This window comes from Gigantopelta aegis, chromosome 9, assembly GCF_016097555.1.
Source record: "Gigantopelta aegis isolate Gae_Host chromosome 9, Gae_host_genome, whole genome shotgun sequence".
Taxonomy (NCBI): domain Eukaryota; kingdom Metazoa; phylum Mollusca; class Gastropoda; order Neomphalida; family Peltospiridae; genus Gigantopelta; species Gigantopelta aegis.
The window spans coordinates 68,438,095-68,465,105 of NC_054707.1; the positions used below are offsets into that span (position 1 = coordinate 68,438,095).

General features: G+C 35.3%; 1 protein-coding gene across 1 annotated transcript in view; it reads left to right on the forward strand.

Moving 5' to 3' along the window:
• The first annotated feature begins 2,824 nt into the window (after positions 1-2,824).
• LOC121380337 (CD81 antigen-like) overlaps positions 2,825-27,011 on the forward strand; it is a 42,035-nt gene continuing 17,848 nt past the window's right edge. Inside the window, exons 1-4 of the mRNA XM_041509118.1 lie at positions 2,825-2,956; positions 21,605-21,805; positions 24,748-24,822; positions 26,238-26,348. Of these exons, the coding sequence (XP_041365052.1) occupies positions 2,900-2,956; positions 21,605-21,805; positions 24,748-24,822; positions 26,238-26,348 (444 nt within the window). The 5' untranslated portion in view covers positions 2,825-2,899. The remainder of the gene's footprint in view (positions 2,957-21,604; positions 21,806-24,747; positions 24,823-26,237; positions 26,349-27,011) is intronic.

The following is a 27,011-nucleotide window of genomic DNA, read 5'->3' on the forward strand; positions in this document are numbered from 1 at the left end:
TATTCACTTTTATTTATCTCAAAATGAGTTGTTTTTAAAATTTTGACTTTCGTAGAAAACCTCAAGGGATCTGTTATATGCACATTCCCATTGTTATTATGTATCTTACATATGGCAGATGCGACACTTTGTTTACGACTGGTGGGTCAAAGGTCGTTGCATGTGCTGTCCTGTCTGTGTTCTAATGGTGCTGTTAAATAATTAAAGAGAGAGAGAGAGAGAGAGAGAGAGAGAGAGAGAGAGAGAGAGAGAGAGAGAGAGAGAGAGAGAGAGAGAGTCATTTGTTAGAAAGATCCACGCATCAAATGTGTACAGAAACAAACCAAAAAACCCCCAACAAAACCCAACCACCTCAAAAAACAAAAAACAAACAAACAAACAACCAACAACATAATTTTACAAAACATTTATTTACAGAATATTCTACGATGTCACACTATTGTTCAAGGTGAAGATTACTTTTCAAGAATCAACACCTGTAATACAGTGCAATTGGAAATCAGAGAGATTCGAACTCACTACTGACAGGACTTCTACGTTGTAAACAAATACAACGCTTTAGCCTACGTGCATCACGCTATCCACAGCTGATGTTTTCTTGACCGAATCGTTCAGGTTAGGTACAAAAGTATTCTACCGTTTTTGGTTATTAGTTTTGTAAATATTTGTTTTGTCATTTTAATCAATATTTTCATTAAATAAAAGATGAAATAGAAGTTAATTTAGCAGTCACGTATTTTTTTTTTTAATGAATAATGGATTAAGTTGGAGAATACATTCGGAAGTGTAGATTCCAGAAAATTATCCATTACAGAATGTGCATATCAGTAATATAACAACCGAAATGCGACTACAGTGATATCTTGTCATGGTACCAGTATTTTGGTATTCCAGCAACCAACATCTGATAATGAAGGAGAAACGCGTCAACCAATACAACCTGAGCAGAGCTAGACCAAGAAACTCTCCAGGTCTTTCACTAACGTCCGCCCAGTATAATTCATGAATACGGAAAGAAAGAAATGTTTTTTTATTTAACGATGCACTCAACACATTTTATTTACTGTTATATGGCGTCAGACATATGGTTAAGGACCACAAAGGTATTGAGAGAGGAAACCAGCTGTCGCCACTTCATGGGCTACTCTTTTTGATTAGCAGCAAGGGATCTTTTATATGCACCATCCCAACGACAGGATAGTACATAACACGGCCTTTGATATACCAGTCGTGGTGCACTGGCTGGAACGAGAAATAGCCCAATGTGCCCACCGACGGGGATCGATCCCAGACCGACTGCGCATCGAGCGAGCGCTGTACCACTGGGCTACGTCCCGCCCCTATCTTCTGTAAGGATAGCAATACACTAATTAATATAACCAGAACATATGTGTCACCGTTGTCCAGTTGTGGTGCATTAGTTGGAACGAGAACTAGCCATTCGTACTCCAGAGTGAGTTGTGATCTAAGAACGTCGACGACATGCATAGCCAAGCCTTGAACTTGTGGAGGAGAAGGTTTCTTATTCATGAAGTGGGGCGGGACGTAACCCAGTGGTAAAGCGTTCGCTTAATGCGCGGTCGATTTAGGATATCTACTACCCTGTCTGTGGGATGGTGCATATACAAGATCCCTTGCTGCTAATCAAAAAGAGTAGCCCATCAAGTGGCGACAGCGGGTTTCCTCTCTCATTATCTGTGTGGTCTATAACCATATGTTTGACGCCATATAACCGTAAATAAAATGTGTTGAGTACGTCGTTAAATAAAACATTTCTTTCTTTTCCTTACAGAAGATTGACCAGCAGCAGCTGTGAGTTGTCTTCGGCCAAGGGCACACCTTGAGGTGGATTCCTGTGCATGTCATCAATTCCTCAGTAGGTCCAGAGAAGACCAAAGGGATTCTTTTCTTCCGTGCTTTCATTGGTTGTGATGTCATCTGTGCCTTCGTGAAAAGGGAAAGAAGACTGTATGGTAGACCTGGGAGGTGTCCATAGGCCGTTGATGTCTTTGCCAAGATTATCAAATACCCATCGACAGTGGAGGACTGTGACCTGAAGATGCTCGAGCAATTTGTATTAACTTTGTATGATAGGTCCTGCACAGCTGCAGGTGTCGATGCCGCCGAACAGCAAATGATGCCAATATTCTAATTATAGAACTGACGATTATGATGAACTGATTTTTATTACATATTGGCATTACTATTCCAATTGTAAGGTAATCAGTGATTAATACAATTTTGCTGATAAGTGGAGATTTCTCCTCTCTTTTCATTTTTGGTATACATTTTTAATATAATCTACAAGAAACAAACAAAAGTAGCTTCTGGGATATTTTAAAGTTGCATTGTTTATTTCAGCATGTTAAAGAACATGTGGTTTGATACAAAAAATCATCCAAATCGGTCCACAGGATCAACTTTTGTGCTGGTTACGACATTTTTGTGTGCGTAAAACGGCGACCATTTTAAATTGTTAAGTGGCTAACGAGGTGTTTTTCTATTTCGTGTCTCAAGAGCGTTGCACATGTCAAAACTGATGCTTTTATCACAAAGAGAACGATTTTTCACTTATCTGCCCCACTATACACATTAATTTCAATAATAAAACGCTAGATCCTGTCTTCCTATTAAACCACCTCTCCACAGGTGCACCAAGGACTGCGTCTTCGTAGATACAAATAAATAAATTAAAAAATATATATAGTTTTAGAAAAATGTGCATAAAATATGTCTGATTAGATCTTTGACAGCACTCGCTTACTTAATTCAAGTGCTTTGTGGTTTTTTGGAGGAAAATACCACCGCAGTGGCGAGCGCCCTCTATGGAGAAAAAGTGAGACAGAAAACAAGTTGTAGAGAATCATGAATCGATGACGGATATCAAGAATTCATCAAAATGAGGCAGTTTTTCATGGTGAAATGCTTTCTTGTACTGTTCTCGGTGTTATTGTGGGTGAGTATTATGCTCTTAATTTATAAATTGTTATTTAATTTGTGTAATTCGTACTTTATTTTCCCCCTTGTTTGTGTGTTTTGGCTGGGGAGCAAATCTGGCTGAACAGCAGGTCAGACTCTGTGACAGTGTGTCATTTCCTCTTTGTTAATATTGATCTCATTATAATTATCACTTTTTTGTTATTGGTTTTTGTTGAGATTTGTTTTTAGAAAATAGGATCAGGGCTTTGCTTTATTAAATTAATATTGTATCCCTTTAACAGTTTTAACCAGAATTAAAGGTACAGTCAGGTCAAATATGAGTCTTATGAAGTTATGTCAATTGACTCAATATGTGTTCGAAAGAAGCATACCTGGACCACCAACACATACAGACAGTTTAATAAAAAATAACAAATGTGTAATGTTAGAATTAATAAAACGCCATTTCCAGAGATGAAGCGACTGTAATTCACCTGTACACCTAGCCACAATGAAAATGGGACTTTGTTAATTTCACTTACCCTGTCATTGTCAGTTTACTTTGAACACATCAAAAATCTAAAATGCTGGGTAATCGACAGCCAATCCCAGTTTGTTTGTTTTTCTTAAGTAGGGATCAATCACAGTTTTCTGTATTATATTGATCAATAAGATTTAAATTTAGATGATATCTCTATTTTATCTGCTGGAACAGCATCTAGGGGGGAGGGGGCAATTAACCATCTAAAACAACTGATTTGGTTTTTGTTTTCAATTCCAATAATTTCAACTTGTTTTGACCACCAGCTAGCTAGTTCGATACGGGAATAATACATTGAATACTGACACTAGCCCGAGTACTACTCTGACGATAAGAGGGCTAGACAGACCTATGGCCTGTTGTCAATGCTCTCTAACAGTCAGAGTCCGATCTATATAAATTCTGCACAATCTCTGCCTATCAAAGAATAGTCGAAGGTTCCCACTCTAATACAACTTTCCTAGATGTTTTACACTGTTCCTATATTTTGTTTATCTCTATATAATCGATAATATTGAAGCTTCCTGATAACGTGTTTTTTCCCACATATTATTATTAATCACTAATACACACTACAGGAAAAACAGGAATCTTTGAGTCTGACTACCATTTTGTAAACACAGATTGTGCAGAATTTATATAGATTGGTCTCTGATGGTTAGAAAGCGTTGATAACTGTCCCCAGTAAAATCTTGACAATTCCACCTGCTGGATTAACCTTTTTCACTTTTAAGTAGACATATTTCATGTTTTCTTACAGTACTTTCTGAAATATTTTTCAGTATGTACATACATGTGCACTTGAAACAAATTTGGTCACTTTGGCATTTCCTTTTTTAATTGGATACATGTACTGAACAATTTTCACCTTTCGTTCATTGTATGTTAATTTCCCTCTTACAATACCTACCGGAGGACCTTTCAATGGTTTTAGGACCCTTTTGATTCAGTGTCGATAGTGGTGCATTCTCTAGTCCCATCCTGTGATGAACAGATCTACATGTATGTTACTAATTGTTAGAACTTGGAAGACAAGAATATTTTAGTTTTGGGTTGGAACATTTTAGTCAGTTATGCATTCACAATTTGTTCAAAAGTAAGGATTCAGAATGGTAGTCTGAAATATAGACACATTTACTAGTAGTAGTATACATGTAAGATCTAAAAATATAGATATACATCTGTGTTTCATGTTTCATTCTTGAAAAAAAAAAAGAGGGTAGGTAGGTAAGAATTTTTTTCTCTCTTTTTTTTAATATCGAATCAAACTGAGAAACCGTAATTAGTCAAGGTGTTTCAGATCTAGTTTGTTGATAGCAAAAACATCAGAGATCATGATTTTTTTGGATTTTGTTTTTGCTTCAAAAAAATTCAGGGTTGCTACATAAATATTAGGGTAGGTCGGGAAACACATATTTTTTATTAGGTCTAACCGTCACTAACACACTGTAAAAAATGTTTCAATATTTGCCATAAAACGGTACACACCGTTGACAACAATAGCAGAACATTAATTATGTCTCAATGAAAATAAGCTTAAGACTCAGGTTGTACGTGCACAAAAAGAAAAAATTCATTTGATGATGTTATGCAATTGTTTTGTCAGTGATTAACTGAACAAACAACATGCTAAAATTGATTATATAACAACAGGCCCTCAGGCCTGAATTGCTCACCTGGTATTAAACTTAATTATACCTCTGAAAAGAACCATAGTAATAATGATTTATCACACATGGTTATTTGGTGATCATTATGCAAGTTTCAGAGATCACATTAAACAGTAGAACTTGCTAATCAATTTTTAATTGACTAGAAATATCTCTAGTCATGATTTTGAAAACAAAATGTTCCCTGTTAAAAGATCCGTTGCTGCTAAGGAAAAAATGTAGAAGGTTTCCTCTTAAGACTAGATGAGTAAAATTTACCATATATGTTTTACATCCAATATCTGATGATTAATAAGTCAATGTGCTTTAGTGGTGTTGTTAAACAAATCAAACAATAACTTTATCCAGTAGCATCATGTAAAAACAGTACAAGTCAAATCAGTAATAAGAGGTGATGACTTTCCGTTTCACATTTTGGCCAGTCCTTTTTCTCATTTTGGCAAATTCTGTGTTTTTGGGGGGGGGGGTGGTAATTGCAGGGCTGGCTCTGGGTCAGCAAAACATTTCGCCAAATTGTCTACTAAACTTCAAAAACTGCAGAAACCCAGTTGTTTTATAACAAAATATCAATTATTTCATGAAATTATTTTGTCAAATTAAAATAAAATTCGCCAGTTGTTGTTTGTTGTCGCAATTGATGAATTTGGCAACCGCCAGACTTAGCCCTGTACTCATGGGGTTTTTTATTAATAAAGTTTCAAATTAATGTCACTTGAGTGATGATTTAAGTTTTTGTTACAAATAATGTGACATTCTCCCATATGAATTACTATATTGAAAATGCCTTACATTTTACAAATGTTCATTATGTTGTTACGTTTCCAAATATGAACCGAAAAAATAATTATGGTCAGATCGTATAATTAAATGTATATATGCATACTTTAACAATACATAACTGAATTTATTTTGTTTAGCTTTAAATACACCTGTAGTATTGTTTGTGTAAACTTCATTGATACTTAGGTCGCGTGAGAATGCAAACGTTCATTCACTATTATTTGAATCAGGTGATTTTTTTAAATGACATCATTTGGTAAATGACGTAATTGTGATAAGTGACGCCATTTCCTCTAGCTGCTCTGTGCATTTTTACGGATCATTTAGTTATATTGGAAGGAATTGTCCAATTCATGTTTTTTAGTAACATTTGTGCTATCGGGGGAACCATTTAATTTTCGCCAACAGCTGTAGAACAACGTTTACAAGTAAGTTACAGCCGTGAAGTTTCTTACATTTCTTTGACCACCGACTGAGTCTCATGTCATGATTAGCAAAGAGGTTTGTTTTGGTTTTTTAATCAGTGTGTATACATGTCTACTCTGCTATAACTTTTTCCATAATTAATTTATCATATATATATTTTTTTATTGCTTTTGTATCTTTCACGTGTGTTTTTTTCAAAATATCTAAATATGGTTGCCTGAATAATCTGGCTTGAGGCACTAAAATAGTGCGAGTCAGTGGGGGTGGGTAGTAGCCGTGGCTTAATTTTTTTCGGTTCATTGAGATATGAAAGAAAAAAAGTAAGCACCTCTGGACCAATCAGATTGCCTGTAAAGTGTATAGACGCAAAGAACATTTTAATTATTTTGCTATATTTTCATAACTGAAATAAGTTCACGTTATGGTACAGATGTGTACATGTATCTGTATGTACAGCAACCAACTGTACATCATACTAACTAGTACATCAGATTCCAGTATGTATTGGCATTAGAAAATGTTGCAAGGTTTTTTTTATATAAATAATATTAAATATAACATATATATATATATAATTTAAAATATATAATAAATGTTTATACGGAAGTATGTTAAAAAGAAACAATACCAGAAAATAAACAAATCTAAAAATCAGAAATTCCCTTTCAGTTGTAAACTAAATTCTGTGATATATTTTTTTTTTCGGGGGTCCATGATCACATAAATTAAAAGACGCTACATTGACAATAATACATTTGTTTAAAAAAAAAATTCTCCTAAACATTAATGTTGGGAATGGTTGTAATATCATATTTTATAATTGGTTGACATCAACGATTACACAATCGGTTAGGATGGCAAGAACACAAGGAGGGTTTGAATTACATGTACCTGTTGTCGTGTTCTTTGGTATCCAGACCCTACAGTCTAGTACAGATGGCTAATTTTACCTTTAATAACTTTTTTTATTTTTATTATGTACACATGAAAACCAACAGTAACCCCAACATATTTACATCAATTCTATCATTAAACGAGTATTCTCTTTCAAACGGGTATGGTGCCACACCCAAATGTGTTTGCAGATTTTATTGTTTGAAGTTAACTTTCTGATAAAATTAATTACTTTTATCATTACTGTAATGATAATAGATTTCTTAACCGTAATGCTAAACTTAACCCATTTTCTTTCTTAGGGAGGCCCCCCATACCCCCTGTTGACTGTGGTTGCATTCAATTCCATTGTGCCATATCATGATATGTATCCAAAACAATTTATCTGGCAGAAACACTGTCTTTGTCTGCAATGCATCTGTGTAGCTTTTATCTGCATTGCATCTGTATAGCGAGACATTAGCAGACAAATGCATGATGAAGTCCCAGACAGTAACCTTGTGTCAGAAGTCCAGAAGAGACCAATTCACTAAATAAATAACAATTTTATTAATTAATTTTGGGTTTTTTAATTCAATAAGATACTTTTAAAAAACCCACAAATAATTGACAATTTAAGGTATTATATAAGTACTGACCAGACCTGTAAACCTTTAGTCAATAGAAAGCAGGAGGTGTGTGTTGAACAAGCAGGAGATTTTGTCAAAAAGCAGGAGATTTTTTAAATGCACTCGATTTAACACACGTTTTAAAAAAGTATTGCAGTAAGTATATATATATATATATATATATATATATATATATATATAGCCAGAGGGTAAAATGGATATGCAGCGGTTGCAAAACGAAGTACTAGTAGGCGTTGGAACTGACAGAGTAGGAGTTGGGGGTTTATCGAGAGCTACAGACACTCAGTAATGGGGGAACACGGGGGGGTGCTCTACGGGCCGGAGTCTGTTACCACAGAAGTGTGCAATGTGGTCCACTTGTAATGTATATACTATAGTTGGTGAAATTGTTGGCCCAAGAATAGAACAAGTATGATTCAGTGGTTTTCCGTTTAAAAAATAAAAAAAAGAAGCTATTTTTTGTTTCTTGTTTTTGTAAATTCCGTTTTATTTCCGTTTCAGACTACAATATGTAATTAACAATTGAACTAACATAAGTTGTGACAAATTAAAGGGTCCGAAAATTGACTCAGTGACTGGTGTCGACATGCGTCGCTATTCCTCATTAAATCAAAGTAAGCCTACATATTGGTAGCGAAAATCACATCAGGAGCAAAGGCTACAATGATAATAACTACATAGGCCTAAAGCATGATTGTCCAACAATAAGTGCACTGTTTTATTCAACGAGGCTTAGGGTTCAGTTCACAAAATGTAAACATTTATTTTATCATCTCTTTGACAGTCTAACGTCGTCTGCAAATTGAAGTGTGCGCGTGACACAGCGGAAATTTACAGTGCAACGATTAGCCAGCCAGTTTTTGGTTTTTTTGCTAAACATTTGCAAACATATTTTGACTGGTGGTTCCTGAAATGGTCATTCAGTTTAATGTATAGCATAAAAATCTGTCTTCCAAGACAAGCGTTAGCGACAACCTTCTGGCTAAATTTACTCCTGGAAAAAAAACCTGTCCCATCTGCGCAGGCGCAACAGACTAAGCAGTAAACCAACCCCAAGTTCAGCCAGCTAACGTTCGAGAAGTATTTGATTGGTTCCCAATGTGACCATTTGGTTTACCGTGAAGCGCATAATCCAGTCTAGCGTTTGCCAGTAGTACTGGTCAATCGTCAGTTTTACAGCGTGTGGCAATAGTAAAATAGTATTAATTTTTTTAACTTTGCGGAAAATCGTAATTCCGTTTCCAAATGTAAATCGCGGAAAATCACTGGGTCTACTGTGCACATGAATCACAACAAAATATATTTTAAAAACAAAGGCAATGAGAAGTAATGGACACTGTATTCGTGGGTAGTAGGGTAGTAAACGTCGCATGCGACACGCGACACCTTGTTTTGCAACCACTGATATGGCGTTGTACCCACATTTTTTTTGGCAGATTTTTAGTTTTAAAAGTTTATATTTTGACAAAATTAATTACTCTTGTCATTACTGTATGATTTTCTTAACCCTAATCCAAAACGTAACCCATTTTCTTTCTGGGAGAGACCCCCCATACTCCCTGTTGACTGGTTGCATTCAATTCCCTAGCACCATACCCAAAAATTTCTTTCTGGCAGAAACACTGAGTGAGTGTTTAAATCTGGATAATGTAAATTAAACATAAAATTTTATTTATTTATTTATTTATTTTTATATAACGACCAGAAAACATTTTATTTTGTTCAGTATCGCGCCGCAAGTTTCAGAATTCACTACACAATTTTAAAATATTAAACAGTAGTTGCTAATCAATTTTCAAATACTTTGATGGATTATTATTCTATCACTATCAGGGTTTTAGATCTCATTAATTTGGGCACAACTGGGGTTTTTTGTCTGTTCTGAGCACTCTTGGATCTTGTTAGTATAGTAATGTTATTAACAGGTGGTAAAGATGTTGCTGAAATGCATTTCAAGTTATAGCAGTTAAATTAAGCTTAATATGTTAGTGTTATTGACTAAAGATATTTTTGAGGTTAACATATAAGTTATAACATTGTTTATACTCAATTTGGGCATATATATTTTGGGCACAATGTTTATCGCCTCGACTTTGGTGCAATCAAAAAGCCTCATCTCTATAAAGTTATATAATTCTGAATCGTGACTAAAAATAAGTGGATCTTGACCAAAAATAATTGAATGCCTTAAAAAACATATCCACAATGTGGTTAGATATGTATTATGGCTATGGAGTATTTTGCTGTGAGGTCCAACATTGAGACATAGGTGCATGCACACGCACAGTCAAAAACATCTGCACACTACAATATCTTTTAATTTATGTATTTTTACAACTTTAACATCCATGTGATATATCTAGATTAGGTGTAGCTTATGTTTGAGACATAACAACCACTGAATAAACAGTTTACTCGGGTGTCGTTAAAATGTTCTGAAATTATTTTGTTTAAAAGTCCTGGAAATGAAAATGTTTGAAGTGTATGAACCCTGATATGATAGTGTATATACCGTTCGGTATCGGTATCATGTCAATACCAATTTACTGTAGCAAGCAAATTTCAAAATACCAAAATTTTGGTATTGAAAAATGTTTTATGCCATTAGTAAAGCACTAACAATTTATATCTAACAAATGCAAAATGGGTTGGGTATAAACCAGACACAGGCCTTGTCTATGGAATTTAATTTTATTTAGATGAAATTAGCAAGTGACCCTTAAAGGCGCTCAATCACAGATTTAGTGGGCCTTATTTCTCTAAATATGGATTATAAATGACAATTACATTAATTTGGAATACCAAACCTTGCTATTGTATCACCCAAACCATTTTAATCGAACCATGATTGAGGGAATCTCATGACAACCTGTGAGCAGCTTCATTTAAAAAAAATTGTAACTTTTATTGGGAGTCTGAAATTGGGAGTATTGATGAGGCTATATATATGATAGCCGTGTAAAGTACCTTTGAATTGTATATAACGTGTACAGCCGCTATAGATACTTTAAAATAATTTAAAATATATTATTTCTTGACAAAAAAAACAAACAACAACAAAAACCCTGCGAATATGCTGAAATAAAATAATAGTTGGAACATAAACTCAGGATTTTTGTTTATTAGTAGTATTTGTTTTATTTTTATTTATTTTTGCTTTATTTTAATTTTTTATTGTTTTTATTATTGGGGGGGGTTATGGAGCTATTGTATACACGACCACTGCGGGCACGTGTGCAGGAATTTTAGCAAGGGGTGTCTAACTGAGGTGAGTAACATTTATATGGGTGACACGCTCCGCCGGACAATTATCGAGAAAGAAAAAAACAGAAAACAAAATTTGCTTAAGCAGGGGATTCAGCAAGCGATTTTTTTTTGGGGGGGGGGGGGTGTGGGGGTGGGGAGGAGTGAGGTTTAATTTGTTTGTTGTTGGTTTTTTACGGAGCTCCATGCACAGTACCACTGCAGACGTGTGTGCAGGGATTTTAGCTTGGGGATGGGGTCTACATGGAGGCAAGCGAAGTTTACGGTGAGGGGTCAAGACAAATGACAGACGGACAAATTCCCCGAAAAATGTATCACAAAAAAAAAATTGTTTTGACAAGGAGATGGGTATGTGCCTGCACAGACAAAAAACATTGTGGCACAATAATTTTTGCTTAATACACAACATAAAAAAAGAAAGAAACGCTTTATTTAACGACGCACTCAACACATTTTATTTACAGTAATATGGCATCAGACATATGTTTAAGGACCATACAGATATTAAAAGAGGAAACCCGCTGTCGCCACTTCATGGACTACTCTTTTCGATTTAGCAGCAAGGGATCTTTTATATGCACAATCCCACAGACAGGGTAGTACATACCACGGTCTTTGATATACCAGTCGTGGTGTACTGGCTGGAACGAGAAATAGCGCGGTGGAACCACCGACTGGGATCGATCTCACACCGACCGCGCATTGAGCGAGCACTGGGCTACGTCCCGACCAATACACAACATAATGTCCTGCATTACTAGAAAATGAAGCCTTGTCTATTTGTTTGCTATTACGTTGATTACAATGTCGTGTCAATAAAATTTACCTCATTGACCTCATTATGTACACCTAATTTGCAGTTATCAAATTTAGAACGTAAATATATATATATAGATATTTGCAGGTATTTAAAAATATTATAGAGAGGTTTCTCAACTATACTATTACTATACGGATAGTGATTGGTCACCACTTCGAGTGTAGTTGGTGACGCACTATCAATTTGCTTTCAGTTGTTTACGATTAAAATGCCTGCTATATGGAATATATTTCGTGGCTAATATATAATTTAAAATAATAATAATAGTAATACTTCTGAGAATGCCACCATATTTAAGTCACTAACCGTATCGATCTGCGAAACTAGCTAAACTGTTAGTACTGTTACCGAATCATAGTTAATAATTATGCTTATCTGTAACAATAATGGCACATTGACGGTTCCAAAATGGATAACACATTTCCTTCCGACTCTTTCCAGTTACAAGCCCCCACTGTTAGTTTGTGTACTGTCTGTAGTTGGTGTGTATTAATTTTCTTTTTCAGATAATCTCAGAAGTAGATAATTTTATTTATTTATATGTATTCATTCATTCATATATTGTAATAATATTTATTATTATTATTATTATAGTACTGCAGGGGCAATATTACTCTATTCATATACGGTAGCAGGGTAAAATGGGTATGGCGCCATACCCAAATTTTATTGCAGATTTAAATATTTTAAGTTATTACTGTGTGATTTTCATAACCCTAACCCATATTATTTCTGGGGGAGGCCCCCCATACCCCCTATCGACTGCTGTTGCATTCAGCAAACACATTGTAAATGTTTAATTTCATAGTGCCATACCCAAAAAATTATTTCCGGCAGAAACACTGGGTAGGTGTCTATGGAAAACGTACACAAAAGGGTCTTCTAGATTCATATTCAACCCCCATTCTCCTGTTTGTACTTAGTATGTATTCCTCTTGTTCCAAGTGATTTGGCAATATGGATCAATCAAATACTTATTTACTGCCTATATATACATTTTTGCTGTGTTTATAGGCAGCTCTCGTTAGCGGAGGCCATATACACGGTCGTCGTATATATAGCCACTTCGTATATAAACACTGTCTAGTTCACACTATTCTTTAAAAATGTAATAATTCCTATTCCAAGCCAGTTGTAATTACCCATGGGGTTATGGCATAGTTTATATAATAATAAATTTGACAAACTGAAAAATGAATGCGGTGTTTAGATTTTTCTTCGAACAATAAATGATAAATTTATCTGTACATGCAAAGGCCTAACTAGTCTGATCGTCGATGTTTAAAATGCTTCTGTTGCTAAAATAAATTAATGTATAAGCTTATTATCATTCAGTACATGTTTATATATTTTTTATAACTTTATTTTCATTGTTTTTCTTTCGATTTACCCTACGTCGCATGCATTTAAAGCCGATAATAATGAAAATACTGCTCGATATTGGTACTGTGTCAGTACCAAATACCGACGTAAATCACCGCAAAAATACTGATACCGAACCTCAAATTTCAGTACCATCAGTTCTACCACACTTGATTTGTTTTCAATTTCAAATTGTAATGATGCTTGCACAATGGATGTGATCACCAAATGTACCCGTCTTTGTGATCATTGTCTAAACAGTGTTTTAATGTACCTGTCCATGTGATTGTTTATGATGTACCGGTAATACAAGAGTTCTAGTCAATATCTAAATCGTTGTTTAAATGTACCCATCTTTGTGATGGTACAAGGTGGTCTTATCATTGTCTAAACAGTGTTTTAATGTACCTGTCTATGTGATTGTTTATGATGTACCGGTAATACAAGAATTCTAGTCATTATCTAAATCGTTGTTTAAATGTACCCATCTTTGTGATGGTACATGGTGGTCTTATCATTGTCTAAACAGTGTTTTAACGTACCTGTCCATGTGATTGTTTATGATGTACCAGTAATACAAGAGTTCTATTCATTATCTAAATCGTTGTTTAAATGTACCCATCTTTGTGATAGTACAAGGTGGTCTTATCATTGTCTAAACAGTGTTTTAAAGTACCTGTCCATGTGATTGTTTATGATATACCGGTAATACAAGAGTTCTAATCATTGTCTAAACCATTGTTCTAATGTACATGCAGGGAACATTTTCTTCAGTATCGCATCACGATTTGCTACGCAAGTTTCAGAGATCACTACACAATTTTAATACAGTAAACAGTAGTTGGTAAATAAATATTAATTGGTAAATAAATATTAATTGACTAGAAATCAAGATTTTTAAAACAAAATGTTTCCTGACATGTACATGTGATAGTTTATGCTGTACTGGTAATACAAGAATTATAATCATTATCTTAAAGCTGATTATACAGGACATATATGTTTGGTTTTAAGGCTGAACTGACAATAGCTAACATGGTCTGTCAGATGTGCGAGTCGACATTACCTGATTGAGTCAATATTGACAAGTCATCGTAAACACGCTCTGGTTTGTTGGTACAGAATCATCTGGTTTTCAAAAGTTGAGCAAAAATCAGTTGTACATAGCCATTGTCTTTCACACATTCAAAATAATTCAGATAACCTGAAAATAAGAAGTTGAATTTTATTTCTAAAAGGTACATCTGGAGATTTTTTTTTTTTGGTGTGTGTGTATGTCTCTTCTCCCTCCCCCCATCCATACAGACCCATATAGTAATGTAGATTATGTATAGCAATATTTTGTCATGTTTTAGTAGTGTGTAATACATTATGTTTATTTTTTGTTTGTTTTTAAAGTTAAATAATATGCTGCTTTTCAAACAGTTTCCAAATAGCCATCCCTCATGTATAACAAGTGTATGAGCAATGGAAACAAAGAAAGAATGGTTATAAACTTATATAGTGTCTAACATGTGATGATTAGAGAGGACTTGCACCATGCCATGGATTATTCGTTTAAAGTAACAGCAAGGGATCTTATATATATGTATGTTGCCATCAAGCTTGTGGTACATGAAGTGTAGGGCTTTGTAATTGTTTCATACATTTTAGGTGCGGGACATAGCCCAGTGATAAAGCGCTCGATTGACATGCAGTTGGTTTGAGATCGATCCCCTTTGCTGGGCCCATTGGGCTATTTCTCGTTCCAGCCAGTGCATCACAACTGGTATATTAAAGGCTGTGGTATGTGCTATCCTGTCTATGGGATGGTGCATATAAAAGATCCCTTGCTACTAATGGAAAAATATAGCAGGTTTCCACTCTTTAAGACTATACAGTGCTCGAGATTAAATATTTTGGGCAGTATCCCAGTTGGATAGTAACATTTCAAAATCTGGTATCCCACCTGAGAATTTAGTATCCTACTTAAATGAAATTCATAAATAACATCATAACAAAGTTGGACGACACTGTTACTTAACTTCACCAGTAAATGATGACTTTCATTTTTTCAGCAAAAACTAAAAATGCAGGGTTAAACAAATCAACAACATTATATGGTATCCCGGTGGGATACTGGGTTATTGAAGTCTGGTATCCCCGGGATATCGGGATACCGTTAATCTCGAACACTGCTATATATATATGTCAAAATTACCAAATGTTTGATATCCAATACATGTAGCTGATGATTAATAAATCAAAGTGCTCTAATGGTGTTATTGAACAAAACAAATTTTGTCTTACATTTTAATTGTATCATTGTACTTGTAACTATAGTCCTTCATATCAGGGAACATCGTTCTCTTGCTATGATATTTACTACAAGTTATTTATTGCTGAGCAGATTGTTTCTAAACTACACACAAAAATAGTGGGGTGGGGGGTTATTTCCAAAACATGTTTACTTTTCTTCTTACTTCAGACCATACTGAAATTATTTGCAAAAAAACAATGTTCATGGAGGCTGGAAAGAACTATAAACATCTAATAGCTTTTCATTAACCACAATGCAAGAGTGTGGGGTTGTTTTTAACTTAGAAACAAAATCATCATACAGGCTACATGTACAAATATAGTACTTGAAAAAAAAAATGTGGCAAATTTGTTATGAAATTTGCATGTACATATCCAACCCCTGCGATTAAGAAAATGTTCACAGCAAAGTTTATTATTGAAAAATATATAGTCCAAAGCAAAAAGGTGCCGTGGAGAATTAAAAACTCCACGGGATTGTCATGGGCAATTGCAGGGAATGTATACGTGTACTTGCAATCACCAGATTCAGCTTCATGGTGTGTTTATTAACAAGCAGTTGTAGTTCATGGCTTGTGGTCATTTGCCCCTAGGACATTTGCCTCCCCGGACATTTGCCCCTTTTAATACGAAACAACATTAAAATATATTCAATAAAACAATATTTTATTCAATACTACATGACATAATTACAAAGCACTTTTTCACAATGGCCTATGCCCTTCAGGATGGTTTTCACTTCAGTTTGATACAATGGCCTATGCCCTTCAGTGTGGTTTGCAGACACTTGTCACCAGCAACATACTGGTTACACATGGTGACCAACCGCTCCTGTAGCTGTTTGGTATGGCGACGTACTCTCTTCTTGGGGGGCTGGCTAATATCACTCAGTCGCAGTGTTCCCTCTACAGTGGAAAAGTCCTTGCGCAGACATTCAATTAGTCCATATTGTGGGATGAGCATGGCCCACAAGGGTACTGAACCCCCGATTCCATGCTCCACACATATTGTTTGTTCGGGAGCCACCATTCATAATCACCTCATGTACATTCCACAGGATTGGTCTGTACATTGGAGGGATGCGACGCATGCAAAGGGGCCTAACAATGCCATCATTGCTGGGGGGCTGCTGGATGCGACGGAATGATCCTGTTACATAGGTCTGGTCAAAGTAATCCACAAAAGGGCTCCACCCCCGCGGGTATGTTATCACGGAGATACAACATGCCTTCCGGAACATCGTCGAGTGGAAGGAATGCCAGCCCATCCAACATGCCAACAAAATGTTGCACGTCCTCGTTGGATCTATACAGCGTAGTCAGACCCAGGTTTTGGATCTTCCGCCAGGTAGCTTGAGTCAAATGGTAGAAGCATGCCTGTGTGTGTACATGGTCACCAAGAGTTGTGCTCACTGCATTGATGGCTGCCTTCTCGAAGTCTGTGATGATGGAGGTCGGATCAGGTTGATGCCCAAGCTCCTTACACCGATCAATCACAGCATCATGGCTGTGGTTGGCCACACAGAGTACATTCTCAACCTGAAATAGCAGAAAAGAATATAAGATTCAGTGGTAAAATACACACCCAAAAACAAATGTATTTACCCTATGTTCAATCCAAATATACATTATTTGGAAAGAAGTCATGATATTTACCTGCAGATCAGTGACAACTGCTCCCTTGCATGAACGTGTTCGGTGCTGGCTACACTCCCAGCGAAGAGTGGTCTTGTTGGTTCCTTTGTTGGTGTAAGAATGTCCTTCATAGCAAAGCTTTGGACAACCTCTATTACTAGTTATCATTTCCATGTTGAAGAGATTAGTGATTTTTTAATATCTGACTGGGACCCCAAGTTATATAGGGAATTTTGTCATCCTAGATTAATAAGATTATTAAATGCATCCTTTCATGCTTATTAATCACACCTAATCCTATTCTGCCTATATACACAATGCCACATTTAGTCTTTTGATCAAAGCTGTAGTTTTGGAGGCCATGACTATCAAGTAGATTAAATGATTTTCACTTAACAATACCGATCGGAACTGTTAATTAACATCAGTGGTAATTAAGAAAACAGATATTTGATGTTATTATAAACAAAGCTCACTGGTAATGATGTGTGTGTGTGTGTGTGTGTGTGTGTGTGTGTGTGTGTGTGTGTGTGTGTGTGATTCTAAGTTGAAGAGTTTAGTGAGTTTTTTTAATATTTGACTGGGACTCCCAAGTTCTATAGGGAATTTTGTAATCATAGATTAATCAGATGTGAGATTATTAAATGCATCCTATTCTGCCTATATACACAATGCCACATTTAGTCTTTTGATCAAAGCCATAGTTTTGGAGGCCATGACTATCAAGTAGATTAGATGATTTTCAGATATTTGATGTTATTGTAAACAAAGCTCACTGTCAATGATAGGTGCGTGTGTGTGATTCTAGAAATATTTTTCGTAATTCGTTAATTTATTTCCATAATAAATGGAAGGAAGCCACATACATATTCATGCCTTCATGTATCTCAGTTGCAATATTTAAGAAAAATATTGAATAATTTACACAATAAAAAAAAAAATTGAAGGTGGGGGGGGGGCAAATGACCGGATTTTCATTAAGCAAAAGGGCAAATGTCCTAGGGGCAAATGTCCGGGGGGGGGGGGGGGGCAAAAGACCTGGACCCATAGTTCATGGTCCATTTTCTTTTGAGCTTCTTCTGTGAAAATGTAGTGTTACAGGTAGAAGATTTGTTACTGTGTTATGATGATGTTAATGAGAGGTCGGCCGTGTGTGTTGGGATTAACTGGTGTGTATTGGGATTACCTGATTCAGTGTGTACATGATCTCAAGGTAGAGCTCAGTATCAGGTCTGTGATGTAATCTCCGGATTGTCCCACCTTGTGTTTTCATTGATCTGTTTCCAGGGTAAACATCTCAAACGTCTTAAGCTCTCGATATCGTCTTTCAGGCTGCTGTGTCAGTGCTTTCTTTACTGTCAGTTTGTGGCAGGTTTATTCTTCACACAAATTGTTAATTGTTTGTATTCACTATTTTAACACAGTGAACGTGTCCACACACACCATGACATATTTTGAGCAAATATAGTTAATTTATACATGAGTACATGTTTATTAGATAACGTTTACATGTAGTACATGTTTATTAGATTTTGTTTAGTGAAATATATGAAAATGTCAGTGAAATAATGTATTTATTTACTAGTTAGTAAAAATAACCTACTTTTTACTGTAAAATTGTTTTATCACCACAGTACATGTACATGGTGTGAAACTAAGTAAAAAAATAAGTCTTTATTTTTTAAGTACAGGGGTTGAGATTGTAATATGTTTTTATAACACACACATTTATTAAATCTATAGTTGTGTTTGTATTTGCATGCAGTGCTGTAAAATACAGGCAATTAAATGATGCTATAATATTGTGAGGCTAGATTACAGATTTGAATTACAGTACATGACATTTCAGTCTTGTAATGTCCATGGATAACATCAGGTTAAAGGTGATTAGTATATTACATGCACATAACCTGGCTAACATTTACCAACACGGGCCAACTCGCTAATGGAGAAAACAGCAGATCCTTAAACCATGGGGTTTGAGCAGATTACATTAGTGCTGTTGGCCAAAGTGAGCACAATTACCACAAACTTGGTAATTGAGCCATGATATATTGATTTACGTACACAACAAACACACTGCCACAAATCCATCGACACCATTACAGCTCATGGAGAAGTCTGTCAGAGCCACAGTGCAGCAACCAGTACAAGCTGGCAGCACTCGGGGTTTTCTTCAGGCATGTACCGAGCCTCGACTGTCAATAATTTTTACTGAATTATTCATTTCTCTTTAAAAAATAGTATTAACAAAATTCTTTACAATTTGTGTAGCTAGATCCATGAGGGATGAATTCAGTGACCTGCATGTACATGTAGGGCAGGATAAAACAGTAACATTAAGAAAGTAACATGATTACAGTGTCGGTGAATTGTCTTCTCTTCATGTTTTGTCTCAATTAATACCAGCATGCAGATGGTTCTTACAGTAAGCATGTACATATACATACACATGTATAAACAGCAATGTGTACATTACATGTATATTGTACTGACAAAAAACATTCAAAAGATCCGTTGCTAAATGTCTTGGAGTAGCCTATAGAAGTATATAGTGGGTTTCCTCAAAGTGTCAAAGAAATATGTTAGAAACCAAATAGCCATAGTTTAAAATGTACTGAGGTGTAGTTAAACAAAAATTCCTTTCCTTTTGAAAAGAAAGGTATGTGATTTGCCCAGGGTAGAGCACTGTTCTTAAGTGCATTGGGTAATAGGATTGATCTGGCTTGGTAGACCCTTTGGGGTAGGTGGTGGGTCGGATGTAGCTCAGTGCATGGTAGGTGTAATGAGTGAATGGATCTCTCTTTGTTGTAGTTCAACATCCATTGGATGGGCAAATTCATTCATTCATTCACTCACTCTCTCTCATTCATTTCTTACTAGCACTTAAATTTAACTAGCAATCAGCAGTTCCAAGTGTCAGTCTTTGGCATGAGTAAAAATCAAGGAAAGCTGAAGGTCACTTTCCTGGAATGGTGCTAGGTAGCAATCACATGAAGTTTTAAATAAAATTGATTAAACATTTTTATTCTGAGGTGGAAAATTTGCCGCTGAGCTAGAAAAAATTCCACGTTAGTGTGGAGAGGAACCAAATGATCACTCGCATTTTGTGATAAAAATTGAGCATAGAATAATAGAATTGGTCAAAGTGACTCAAATATAGGTGGCACATATTCTTCAAACGTCCTTGAATATGATAGAATACATTTTATATTCAGAAAAATAGTATGAAACTATCCAGTTGTTTTAAATTCTCTCAAAAAAAACTTGGTAAATAATTTCAGTTTGGTTTGATATAAGAAGAAAAATAAAAGTGTTTTGGAAATAACAAAATTATATTATTTTTGTGTGTGCAATTTACAAATCAGTCTGTTTTGAAATAAATAACTTGTAGTAAATTCCATAGTGTGAAAAAAAGGCGTTCTCTGTAGGATGGACTATAGTTAGTCAGTAGAGGTGCATGTATGTAGCTAGCTATCAGATAAAATGGCTGTAAGTACTAATAAGTGGTTGTGTTTCTACAGTTTATACATATATACTCAGGAACAGGACTTTGTGTATACTGTTGTTGTGGTTCTATAGTGTATACATGTATGTCTGCCTGATATCATGCTCTTGAATACCATATATGGGTTTTTATGTATGTACAGGGGATCTATTGTTTTCACTCCCAGTGGCAAGTAATTTCTATTTCCCCTTAGCTGGTGAATTTATATGGTATCGGTATGATAATATCTTAAAAAACAGTGTACAACAGTATGTGTGGGAAAGTTACAAGCCTCACAGTAGATTTTGCTAGTAATTAATACAGCTGATAATTTTCACTAGCCCAGAACGTAAATTCACTAGCCAGGACCAAGGGCTAGTGGATTAGTCAAACCCTGTAAATGTCTCCCCTTAATCAAAATTAGGGGAGCAATTAATCATTTCTCTCTCTTTTTTTCTTTTTCACCTCATGTTTTGTCTGTGATTTGACTTCTGTTTTGTTAGTACACTGTGAACTGTTTTTGTGTTTCAGCTGATAAGAGCGTGTATATTCAGCGTGCTGCTGTGACTTGACTTCTGTTTTGTTTGTACACTGTGAACTGTTTTTGTGTTTCAGCTGATAAGAGCGTGTATATTCAGCGTGCTGCTGTGGCTGTGATTTGACTTTTGTTAGTACACTGTGAACTGTTTTTGTGTTACAACTGATAGGAGTGTGTATATTCAGTGTGCTGCTGTGGCTGGGTCTTGACTTCTGTTTTGTTAGTACAGCCTGAACTGTTTTTGTGTTACAGCTAATAGGAGTGTGTATATTCAGTGTGCTGCTGTGGCTGTGTCTTGACTTCTGTTTTGTTAGTACAGTGTGAACTGTTTTTGTGTTTCAGCTGATAGGAGCGTGTATATTTGGCGTGCTGCTGTGGCTGCGTCTTGACTTCTGGTCGAACGAGTACCTGGAAGTGGACAATGAGCTGAACCGGTACCTCATTCTGCTCTACATCTGTCTGGCTCTCAGTCTACTCATCGTCGTCTTCGTCATCATCGGCATCGTGGGCACCGCGTGCGTCGTCAAGTGGGCCTTAGTGCTGGTAAGTACATGCAGTAAGAATGCTTACCTTCATCTGTAATATTTGTTTTTAAATATGTATGTTCTATATACTGTTAAGAGTTGCTCTGTTTGATGTTTGATTTGTAATGTTAATAGTTTATTTTATTTTAGATATACTGTATAGCAGCCATCTATGTTAACTTTGTGCGCCAGATGACACTACTATTTTTTTTAGTCATCAAATAATACATTTTGGAGCCATGTTTTTATATGTGTGTGCGTGTGTTTACCATTGGTGCAAACAGTAAAGCATGTCGGGTATCAGAGAAACATAATTGTGCAATTTATATATTATGTACTCAATCGCATGAAACTATCTATAATGGTCAGTCATCTAGTACATGTATATCAAGAGGTAGATTCTGTCTACCATAACAATTTATGAAAGCCTCATGAGGCCTTGGTTGTAATAATCCTGATGAAACAGTTTTACTAAAATGTCATGCTGGAGAGCGGCAGCCCTCCTATAACTGAAACACAAAACAATATTTCATTGATTCAATTCATGTCCCTGTTTATCAGTTGCACATAAAAAAAAGTTAATTAAATAGTTTAATGAATTTAATGCATATACAAAATATTAATATTATTACAATTATTTTCTTCTCTAATTTTTAATTATTATAAAATTTTATGCATTAATGATACATTTTATTTTTCTACAAATCATTTTTTTTTTTTTTTTAAATACTAGTACTAATACTTTCAATGCAAAAGGACAAAAAAGTGCGTCTTAGTCGTAACATCATTTCAATCAGTTTCTTTGCAAGTAATACCTTCAGGATTCGCCAACAGTTAACATAATATATTTGCGTGCACGGTAGGCTACAAGTTCAGTGTACAAGGTCATAGCTGCTTGCAAATTAGGTTACCACGATGATGTAGCAACTAGTACGTTACGTCACTGTTCTCGTTAAAACGTCAAACATCCTTCGCGTATTCCGACAGTATTTTCTATTTGAAATACTAACACACGCGAGAAGGTTATTATTTTGACCGGTTGTCGAAGTGGTCGTTCTGTTTAACTTGTTGCGTAAAAAACAGTCTGACAAAAATTAGAGACAAACAGCTGGCTGAACTCACGTCTGGTATCTCGTGACTACGAAATTTCAGTTTGTTGTTTTTACACTGATTATTCTTATATTCGATACATACTTGTGGCTTTCGTTATTTGTATACCTAAATACAACCTATGAATACTACTAATAAATAGTATTTGGTCTAGTTTGTGATTTTTCAAGTTTTCTGCATCATGTATTATCAGACATACATGCGGACAAGACTAACGACACACGGACCGCATGGCGAGAATGTCTCCAGTATAATTATATTGTACGTGAAACTGTCATTGAAAGGAGTTCAGTTGATATTGGTCGTTTTTATTTTATTATTGGCAAAAACTATCGTGAAAATGTAAAATGAAAGCTTGATCGCGAATTATTTTAGCCACGAAAATGTTTGCGTATACATACGTTATTATCGATTAATTAACAGTTTGGCGTTTTTAATTTCAAATTGCCTCGGCAAATAATGTTCCGGTAAAATACGTATATATATCGTTTAAGAATTGTCAATTTTCATAACAAAAATTAACACCGAATACGTTGGAATTATCAGCCAAATGAGGAATTTTTCTCGGGCTTCAATCGCACTTTGGATCAGACATACAAATTAATTCAGGAAAGACTAAAAAATCACTTTGAACAAGTTAGATGACCAAGCTGCTTAGCATAACCATTGACAAATATTATTCAGAAATATGTTGTACTATAAAAATTAAACCCTGACAAAGTGAGATTCTCTGGGTGTGTGCAGGGGGAGGCAACTGCCCCCCTTGACCTCCGGAGGATACGGCCTTGTAAACAAGTGACAGTGATGACCCTTCACATGTACTGTTCTGTACTTGTTTTATTTTGGGGTAAGCAGCCCACAATACAGATACATGTATAAGAAATATGCAATTTTATTGAAAAGAATGTGTTTTATTCATGTTTACTCATTTTATTAAAGTGCTAATCAAATTCCAATAGTTGCTAATCAATTCTCCATCCAGTAGGAAAAACTGCTAATCAAAATTTTAAAAACAAATTGCACCCTGCACTATATGTACTATTATCACTAAATTATTATTACTGGTAAATCAAAATTATATACAGCCATGCTCATTACATCTACATATGATTAATGGAAATCACAAGACTGAAAACCTGAGAAATGTACTTAGCATTATGATGATCTGTTATATACAAATAAGACGCATAGTAAACAGTAAAATTTGGCTTTTTATAGATGATACAACAAATACATGTACTATTTTGATAGAAGTCACATGGAAAAATATGATAATTTCAAACAGACTACATACAACATGTATATAATTGCAAGTTCAAGACAGCTTGACTGCATCATTACACCTGACATTTATGATTCTTAACATATCTCAGGTTTTTGTTTCAAATTGACTGTATAAACTATTATAATTGTCAAAATTATAATTTTTCATCTATAATACTTAATAGGCAACTTGTTGACACTTATTATACCGGTACCTCTTTGTATGTAGGTCATTGAAATGCTTACATTTTATCAGGTTTTTAACTGTTTATATACATGTAATAAGCAAAAGAAAGAAATGTTTTATTTAATGACACACTCAACACATTTTATTTACGATTATATGGCATCAGACATACGGTTAAGGACCACACAGATATTGAGAGAGGAAACCCCTGTTGCCACTTCAAGGGCTACTCTGTTTCGATTAGCAGCAAGGTATCTTTTATATGCACCATCCCACAGACTGGGTAGTACATACCACAGCCTTTGATATACCAGTCATGCTTGGATATAATTTTGATTTGGACGTTTATGTATTCATGAGTTCTTTAACATAACTTGTATATGATGTCTGTTTTGTTACAGTATTTGATTGCCTTATGTCTGACTACTGTCTTGACTATTGGTGCTGTAGCGTATGGATTTTACTACAGAGTAGAGGTACAGTTCCATGTTTTTCTTTACTTGCATGCATGATATTATGTCATTAAATGATTGTAATAATAAAAACATTAATTTAGGTAACATACCCTGAGGCCACTGACAAGCAGTAGATCTTGTCCAAGTGAAATTTTCAGTGAATAATGGGTAAATAAAAAAACCCAGTTGGTAACAAATAGCTCTAATGAAATATTTGGACAGACCTTGCATTTCAGGATTGAAATTTTTAATGAATCATGGGTAAATAAAATAACAAATAGTTCTAATGCAATATTTTCCTCTTTTATGCCTGTTTAGACCATGCATTAGATTTATATAGTTACCTGTTTAGCAGAGGTTTTAGAATACGGTGGCCCGATGCCCAAGGCCAGGGTTTTTTTTGGATTCAGGCCACTAAAAATTACTTTGTGCGATCTTGATGGTAAGTGATCAAAAACAAAAATCTACAATGCTACCATCGTACGAAAACAAAAAAAACATCTACAAGTCACTTCTTTCAATTTGCTATCACATGCAACATTTTACTAAGAAATAGTTGACCCGTCCATGACATTAATATACAATGTAACTTTATTCAAGTTATAAAGTGTATACACTGGAAAATCAAAAGTTCATAATTTGCCACCATTTTGGGTTTTTACACTGGAACCCTAAGATTTGTTACTCTAATACTAATAGTAGTACAATGCAAGCGTACTATGCAAAATGGTAACCAATCTTTTATTCGTTTTAAAGGTTGCATGTCACTAGTTACATTTGCAAAACATTAAATGTCTAATAAAATATCACATTAATTACCCACCCCCCCCCCCCCCCCCCCCCCCCCAAAAAAAAGTAAAAAAAAAGAAGTAAAAGTTTAAGAACAGAATATTATGAAATAGATAAATTTAACAAAGTACCTACATTGACCAAATTACTGATTTGGTGTGGGAGGGTTGTAAGCCGTAAACTAATGTATGTACACTTTATAAAGGTTTCTTCTTGGGGTTTTTTGGAGGGTGAGTTCCCATTCATAAGTAAATAACTACTCATTTATAAGTGATAAAATATTCATTTGTTTTTAATGGTGTTAATTGTCGTAATAGGTAACATGGATTATTTTTTATAACTTAGGTAGTTTTAGTGGAAATTTTGTTCTAAACTGATGAAAATTATTTACATTGAGCCTATATGTTGTGTAAATTGACAGATTGATTAAACATGATCTCAGTATTAATTTACTGGGGTTTTTTTGTTTTATCAACAGTTAAAATTGGGTAAGTGCATTTTTCACCAAGGCCAGTGTATTTTAGAATCTACTGGCCCTATGGCAAGTAAAATGTAAAAAACAGTTCTAGAACCCCTGTGTTTAGATTTAATAAGGTAGTATTATCTGCATGTTTGTGAAATCATAGTTATCTGTTCATTTATTTTAGCTGGAGGAATCTATTTCCCGAGGGAAAATCGTGACACATTTTATACAGCAAAGATATAAAGGACTTGAACTTGACCGAGTGACATATGTTGTGGACCTTATGCAACTAGAGGTGAGCAGGTTTTTTGCAGAATGAAAGAAAGAAATGTTTTATTTAACGACGCACTCAACACATTTTATTTACGGTTATATGGTTAAGGACCACACAGATTTTAAGAGAAAACCTGCTGTCGCCACTTCATGGGCTACTCTTTCTGATTGGCAGCAAGGGATCTTTTATTTGCGCTTCCCACAGACAGGATAGCATAAACCATAGCCTTTGTTGAGCCAGTTATGGATCACTGGTCGGTGCAAGTGATTTACACCTACCCACTGAGCCTTGCGGAGCACTCACTCAGGGTTTGGAGTCGGTATCTGGATTAAAAATCCCATGCCTCGACTGTGATCCGAACCCAGTACCTACCAGCCTGTTGACCGATGGCCTAACCATGACGCCACCAAGGCCGGTTATATGCAGAATGAATACAGAAATGGATGTTTTTTGTTATTATTACATTACATAATCATTTGATCCATATTTTGTATCAGATCATGTGACCACAATGAATGCATGACATATATTTTTCAACATGAGACTGATTATGATTGCAACAACAGTGAAAGTTTGTTTTGTTTAACGACACCACCGGAACACATTGATTACATAATGATCGGCTATTGGATGTCAAACATTTGGTAATTCTGACACGTAGTCATCAGAGGAAACCTGCTACAT